The sequence below is a fragment of the Aethalodelphis obliquidens genome, unplaced genomic scaffold (assembly GCF_003676395.1).
Source record: "Aethalodelphis obliquidens isolate GAN/ISIS:26980383/991018 unplaced genomic scaffold, ASM367639v1 scaffold56, whole genome shotgun sequence".
NCBI classification, from domain to species: domain Eukaryota; kingdom Metazoa; phylum Chordata; class Mammalia; order Artiodactyla; family Delphinidae; genus Aethalodelphis; species Aethalodelphis obliquidens.
In genome coordinates, this window is record NW_020838000.1 from 1458 (window position 1) to 9024 (window position 7567).

General features: G+C 51.6%; 1 protein-coding gene across 1 annotated transcript in view; it reads right to left on the reverse strand.

Moving 5' to 3' along the window:
- Positions 1 to 3201: 3201 nt before the first annotated feature.
- Positions 3202 to 7567, reverse strand: part of LOC113609331 (double homeobox protein 4-like protein 4) — a 4521-nt gene continuing 155 nt past the window's right edge. Inside the window, exons 2-5 of the mRNA XM_027086472.1 lie at positions 6526 to 6680; positions 4980 to 5100; positions 4418 to 4572; positions 3202 to 3891 (exon numbers count right to left, since the gene is read on the reverse strand). Coding sequence (XP_026942273.1) covers positions 3202 to 3891; positions 4418 to 4572; positions 4980 to 5100; positions 6526 to 6680 — 1121 coding nt within the window. The remainder of the gene's footprint in view (positions 3892 to 4417; positions 4573 to 4979; positions 5101 to 6525; positions 6681 to 7567) is intronic.

Below are 7567 nucleotides of genomic sequence, written 5' to 3' on the forward strand. Positions count from 1 at the left end.
GAGGATGCCACGCCCCTATTTATGTAAATAGCCACAGATGGTGCAGAACCCTTCCTTGCCAATTGAGAACCTGGAAGGAATCCCCAGAGGCAAGTGGGCGTTGGAATGGAAGGCCTGCTCGGAGGCTCCCAGGTCCCTTTGAAGCTGCCGCCCTCGTCATCCTTTGCCAGAATGCTTGGGGTCAAGTGCTCTCTCCTTTTCACACCTTTCAACATTCACACATACTTTCTGTCTCCGTGGAATTCCCCACCTCTGAGTCATTCACGCTTAAGTGTGTCACTGTACTTTCCCAAATGGAGAGAGAACCTAGAGCCTAGTTTGCATCGAGTACGTTTCCCACTTCCCTCATCACCACCAGGACATCATTGCCTCACACTCCTAAAGCATTTCCTTGGCTGGGGTTTGAGTTCCCGATAATTCACATACTAAGCTTGAGTGCTTATCTAGTGTCTACCCATGGTCCTCAGCTGTTTGGGACTTTTTCAGAGGTACTCTGAAACCCATCCCGTTGCTCACATGCCATGGAGAGACCAGAGAAAGGGGCATGCCACACGTGTATGTTTCACAAGGAAAGGAACTTATTTTCAGTGCTTATCCTTGGCGTACAAAAGAGAGAGTCGGTTTCACATTCAGTGGTCAACTGACAACTGTACCAAGAAGAAGAAGGAGAAGAGGAAGGGGAAGGGGAAGGGGAAGGGGAAGGGGAAGGAGAGGGATATGTAGCACGTTACATGATGGATGATGACACAGCTGAGTTTGAAAGGAAAGCTTGGATTCCAAGTACAGCCATCCCAACATTATCGGTGCATTTGGGCTGCAGAGAATAGAAAAATTTAAAACAAACCAACAAAAGAAACCCCACCACAAAATACAGAACCATGCCAAATGTGTTCTTTTGCCACCATGCTTCTTTGGCCACCACGTGGATTAACATGAGGATAGTGAGCTTATTCAGAAACAGTTGGCAATCAGAGTAATTACACCAGCAATTCATGTAAACGTGGCTGGTGTGTGTGTGTGTGTGTGTGTGTGTGTGTGTGTGTGTGTGCACGCACGTAGGGGTGTTTGTGTGATCTGTGTGTTTGATTTTCTGTACCCACTAAGGTCGGTTGTCAGGTGGTACCCTTGGACGGATGTCACCGGGACCAGTAGGTGTCTGCAAGTCCCAGGGGGCCCAGGAGGATGTCCTGAGGAGGTGTATGTCCTAGTCCCTTGTCCTGCAGTGCCAGAGATCAGAGGGAGGCATGACCATCTTGTTGGATCAGGGGGGGTTTTCCCGAGTAGTTGGAAGTTTTGGCTGAGAAAATTAATCACTGAAACATGGGATTTGCTGGCTTCTCCCAGAAGGCACTGCCTGCCAGACCTGGATCACCTCCCTCCAGGACAATCCAGGTGGGATAAGCTTGCTTGGGGGAGCAGAAGCTGTGATCTGCATGGCAGCCAGGGAATCCTGAGAGCCTGCAGGTGTGTTTATGCACGGTGCACCGCTGGCCTCCCTGTGGAGGTACCGCTGCCTGTCCCTGGGCTCTGAGGTTTCTCTGGAGCGGCCAGCATTGGACAACCAAGATGGTAAAGCCACAGTTCCTAGCTCTAGGAAGAGCCTGTGCAAGTCCTTCCACCCACAAGCATCTCAGTGTTTCCTGGAGCACGGTGACCCAGTGTTCCCCCCACCCTCTTGAAAGCACCCACAAGCATCTCAGTGTTTCATGGCACACTGTGACCCAGTGTTCCCCCCACCCTCTTGAAAGCACCAACTCTTCCATAAGCTGTCTCTTTCCACATCTCCAATCCTACTTGTCCTGAGACTACCGTGGCCAGATTCTTTTCCCAGAAGGCCTATGCCACCTGTGTGGCTCTTGAAAATGATGTTCCATTTCTGCCCAGTGAAAAGAAGGAGAGAGAGGGAGAGAGAAAGTGAAAGAGAAAGAGAGAGAGAAAGTGAGGGAGAGAGAGAGAGAGAGCGAGAGAGATAGAGAGAGAGAGAGAGAGAGAGAGAGAGAGAAAGTGAAAGAGAAAGAGAGAGAGAAAGTGAGGGAGAGAGAGAGAGGGAGAGAGAGCGAGAGAGCGCTGTATATAGCTCTAGAGATCTGGACAAATGGGAGCCTAAGACAGGGGAGTGACTGGGAGGGAGTTGAGGACTAGATGTATCTGCAGAGATATGCACACAATAGAGCTAGAGACCCGGATGCAGTTGTATCCAGAGACTCAGATACATTGTTGTTTACACATTAGATTATTTTAATACTTCGTGCCACTGACACTCCCATGCTGGACATGGGGCACACAGATTGAGCCAGTGGAGAATCACTCAACACAGAGTGTACGAGGCACATGTGTTGGAAAATATTTTTGAAAGAAGCAGTGGAAGGGATCATCTGCCATGACGTTACAATGCCACAGGCATTCGGTTTTTCAGTTCATTTGTTCATCACTTTAGTTATAACTTGGCTTATCTTTTGAGAGGTGTGTTCCTGTAGTGTGTAGCCGTGGACATGTAATGAGCCAGAGAGAGAGAGAGAGAGAGAGAGAGAGAGATGGAGAGTGATGATTTGTGTGCATAATACATTGGGCACAGTTGTTACTATAAACCCTGGCAATGAAAGTGTTTGCATAGTTCTGTCCTTGTGTGCAAAGGCGATGCCCTCGAGGAACTCTTCCATACCATGCACCCAGAAAGCAAGTGAATGTTGTCACTGAGAGACTTTTCGTGATTCCACTAGGGTGTGTTTGTGGCTACAAGCTACGGGACTAGACAGGGGTATCTGGACCGCCTTCCATGCTGTCCCAGGTCATGGGAGGGATTTCACCTCTCTGAGGAAATGCGGGAGAAATCAAAGCGACAAAAGCACAACCAAGAACTTGAACTGAGTGCCAAGATTTATTGATTGGATCAATGGAATGTCACATACAACGGGGAAATCCAGTTCAGCGTTGGGTCCTCCTCGTTCTCATTGGAAGGTTTGAATTCCTTGAGGCTTCAGAGAGGGTGTCCCTCTTGGTGCGCAAGCTTTGTGACAGTCCGTGTGGAGCACGGCATCCCTCCTGGGCACAACGCAGTTGCTGTCAACAGTCAACTTGCCTTGTTCTCCCTGCCAGACACTATCATGAGCATTGCTTGTTCCTTCTTTCTCTCCCCCATGGCTCTGCCTCCCAGGAAAGGAGGCTTGAAAGGGGCTCGGGGGAAGGCCTTCCTTCCTGCCCCTAAACCTGTGGCACTGGGGAGCCTGACAGTATGTCAAGCAGGGCCTTGAATTCTTCCTCGCTGAGGGGGGCTTCCAGGGTTGCTGCAAGTTCCTCTTCCTCTGTGTCCACATTCAGAAAAGGGCCTGCCTTGTCCAGAATGTCCACGTCTGACAAGAGTTCATCCAGGAGGCTTGAGGAGCCTGTAAGGGCTGAGCACTGGGGCTGTTGCTCCAGCTGGGGAGATGTCTCTTCACCTGAGCTTGCCTGCTGCTGCCAGAAGTGTGTCTCTGGTGGTGCAGGTGGCCAGATGGCCCCCTGGGCAGGCTGCCCACTGGCGATGAGAGCATGTGACCGTTCGCCCCATGGAACTGTGGCCAGAAGAGGCTGTGGGTTCTGGCATCTCTGAAGGGCTGCCAGGCTGGGCTGGAGCATGATGAACATCAACGGCTGGCCCACACAGCACCCATAGGAAGCCTCTGGCCCAAGAAAGGAGGGGGAGAAAACAGCAGTGGCCGCAGCAAAGGATTGCATGCTATCAGGTGCATGAGAGGGAGGATAACGATGAGAGCTTCTATGGACGGTGGGCAGGGTGCTTTGGTCCGACAGGGCAGTCACAGCTGATGTGGCATCAGGGCCTTTGGCTAAGGCATTCACAGGCCCACTAGCGCTCTGCTTTGGGTGCCGAGCTCTTCGGTTCTGGAACCATATCTAGGGAAACATATGGGGCGACAGGAGCATTAGCAGCGTGACAATCCAGATCGACTTGCCGCCGCCTCATTCCCGGCCCACCCCAGCCCACCCCAACCTGCCCTGCCCTGACCTGACATGCCCTCCAATCTGTCAGACCCATGGCAAGTACTGTTGGGCCTCACCTAAGGGCCATTTTTCCTATAGAGCTTTCTCCTTGGCTCTTGAAAATGCGGGAGAACGTCAGGGCAACACAGGACTCACACCACTCTCCGCACCCCTCCCCACCCCTGTCTTTGAGGAGAGCTGGCATTGACCAGCTACAAACTCAGGCCCCTCCCTGGCTGCCCAGGACTTCCATTGCCCTGTCCTCTTCTGGAAATGGATGCCTTCAGATCAGCCCCCGTAGCGTATTCATAAGACGAAGGGAACTTCCTCCCAATCCCCCGTCTCCAAGCCTACATATATCCAGCAACAACCCGTCGCAAGGGTTAACACTCCTTTCTCGTGGGAGAAACCAAGTTCCACCCACTGGTGGAGAACTTACCTGGATTCGAGGTTCGGGAATTCCTGTCTGGTGAGCCAATTCTTCCCTGGCAGCAATAGATGGAAATCGATCCCTCTCAAAGGCTTGCATGAGGACCCTTGTTTGAGAAGGAGAGATGAAAGTCCTCTTTCGCCTGGCCTCTCTTCCCATGCTTCCTAAAGAAGAACACACAGAGAAGAGAGGACATTCAGGCCAATTTCAGCACATTCACAGCAGATCCAGTGTGTGGCATGTAGGAAGCGGTATGTCATAGATCAAGATCAATACATCGATACACCTAACTCAGTGCTATGTGAAAACGCCCCATGTGACGGAAGAAGGCATTTCTGCACGTCCGGGCAGGTTCTGGACCCAAAGATTCCAAGCCTTCCTGGGCATGCATCTCCCCACCCTCCAAGAGGGGCATGATGCTCCTGGGTGGAACAGGAATGGGGCAAGATCCCAAGATATCATGGTTTCCTCTCTGAAGCGTTCTTGGCCTCCCATGGTCATCCACGTTCATACATGATTCTGTCTCAAGGAGATGCTCTTGGGAAATGCCTATGGAATGCCGGGTACTTACCTCGAGTCAAAGCCTCAGGTGGTGGGGGCCACAGTGGCTGTGACTGCCCTCCTTTGAAGGCATTCTCCGACAGCAATCGGCTCTGCTTTAGGCGTCTTCTTCGTTGGTTTTGAAACCAAACCTGGGTACAAAGAAAGAAAGCCTTGTCTTTCAATGCTTATGCACGTACTTCCAAGATCTATTGCAGGGATGCACCATAGAACAAATGCACAAACGCACCAGCCAGCCGGCCGGCCAGCCAGTCGGCGAGCAACAAGCCGACTGATGGAGACCCAGTATGGCCCGTCTGCCCCCAGTGGAAATATTTACGATTCAAAGGGACTGAAGTCTCACTAGCATGTAGAATGTAGACTCCGGCTTTTACCTCTGAAGAAGTGCACCAGATTCCAGAATACACAATCTGTGTCCGTGAAAATAATCCTTCCTCTTCGAGTCACCTTACTGGTGTCCAGAGTAATGACTTGTGACACAGGAGGAGACAATGCTTGCTTTCCCACAGTCAGAATGGGATGGATAGCTAACTCTCTCTGTCTCTCTCCCCCGCCCCAGCCGTTCTCATCAAAACTACCATTTTCTCTGTGGGTCTTTTGGTCTCTGTCTACGATTCTCCACATCTACCTGTTGACGTCTGTCTCTGTTGAGACCCCCCCGGCTGCCCAAGTGACTGCCTGCCTGCCTTCCCCTCGCTCTGTCTCTGTCCCAGGCTCTCAGGCTCAATCTCCTTTCCCTCATTTGGTCTCTTTGCCTCCCGTTTCCCATAGTCCATGCCCGATTCATGTCTCCCTGCCTCTCTTATGTCCCCACAGGCAGTACTGTCTCATAACATGCAATCGTATCCATTAGCAAGTGCCCCCATGAAAACCACTCTTCTCATGCTGCCTGGGAACTACTCATTGACAGTTACTACTCAGGGACTACATGCCTCCATCACTTTTAGGTCAGGAGGCTCTTATGTACCCGCTCCCCTTCTTCAGAATATGTGTCCTTGTCTTCAACAGTGAAACATTGTGCATGCTACCTCATTCCCTGAGGCCGAACAGCAGTGTGGACCTGTGCTTGTGTGCGTGTGTGTGTGCATGTCTTTAGACATTTCTGATGGTGGTGTGTGGAAAATTGGACACCCTGAGAAAAAGTGTTCGTAGGGAAAGTCAATCAGTCTTTGGCGACGCTCTGTAAGGTCGCAGGCACGGTGTTCCTAACTTTGGTGACTCCTCTCCAACGTGCCCAGAGAGGGAAGTCTTCAGCACAGCTAGTTCCTCGGAGGCCAGCCATCAAGGTAACATCTCCTTGACACCACCAGGCCTTCCTGCTTCCTTGGCCCCTCGCCCTTTATACTTGACCACACATTTGAATGGACCTCTCGCCACACAGCTCAGTCTGGCCACGTTTTCCAAAGGGAGCCACCTTCTTGCCAAGATTCGAGTTCCTGCTGTCTGGAGCACCCCGAAGAGGAAAGCCCTAGAGTAAGGAGTGCAACTGGAGTGGGGCAACTTGCATCTGGACATGGACCCCGAGAGGGAAAATGGATCGAGAGACTCGGTTGTACCTGAATTCTGCTTTCTGGAATGTCCAGTTCTCGTGCCAGCCATTCTCTGGTCGTTATCCCGGGATAGGGGTTCTGTTGAAAGAGTGCTTGCAGGGTGTCCTTCTGACTCAGACTCAGAACAAGCCTCCTCCTTCGCGATGGTCTTGAGAGTCGGCCTGTGGGAGAGAAGAGGGGGAATGTGTCAGGGGAGAATCCATGGAGGTGCAAATGAATGGTGCCGGCCCAGTGCTGGTCCCTGTGCCATGAGAAAAAGCTCTAAGCCAGGGGAAGACTCTGCATTTGGATAAACCGTGGGTACACCCCGAAAGCCACGCTGAGTGGGACCCTGGGGGCTCAAGCTAAGCTGAGGGTCAAGGCTATGGGGATCACCTCACCATTCGCCAATGATCCACAGGACGCAATGCAAAGAGAAGGGGAAAGCCCTAGGAAAACAGGCTACCGTGACCAAAACGGGTGGAAGGATTTTCCACCTGTGGAGGCCTTGGAAAATCTTGATGGCTTCTACCAGATTTACCTCTAACTCTATGCTAACCATAGGAACCTGGCTTCTGAACTATCATTCGCACAGCATATCTGCACTTTCACTATTGGAAAGGAAAGTAGACGAAAGCCCAATGAAGCCAGACAAACACACAAGCCAACCCCCAACACAGAACACACTAGAGGATTGTTTAGAAAACCTATTTTTTTGAGCCATGACCAACGTGCTGCCCTGTCTGATGGCGCCAACCCACCCACACACCCACAACAGCCCAGTACTCCTCAGAAGATGAGTTTCCCTTTTAGTCACCGAGGTCATGGTGACTCTCCCCGTGTGCGTGCTATTCTTTCAGTTGGGCAGTCTGAAGGGCTACCCCCCACCCCTTTCCTATTTGAGGTTGCCTATTTCTTGTAGCAAGGGAATGGATGGATGTTTGTTTCCTGCATTCTAAGGTGGGAGCCGGGTGTGATGGCCAGGGAGGGTGTGGTTTCAGGCACGTCCTGCACACCCTTGAGATCTTGAGTTTCCTGAAATCTCTCCAACTCTAGGTCAATGCCAACC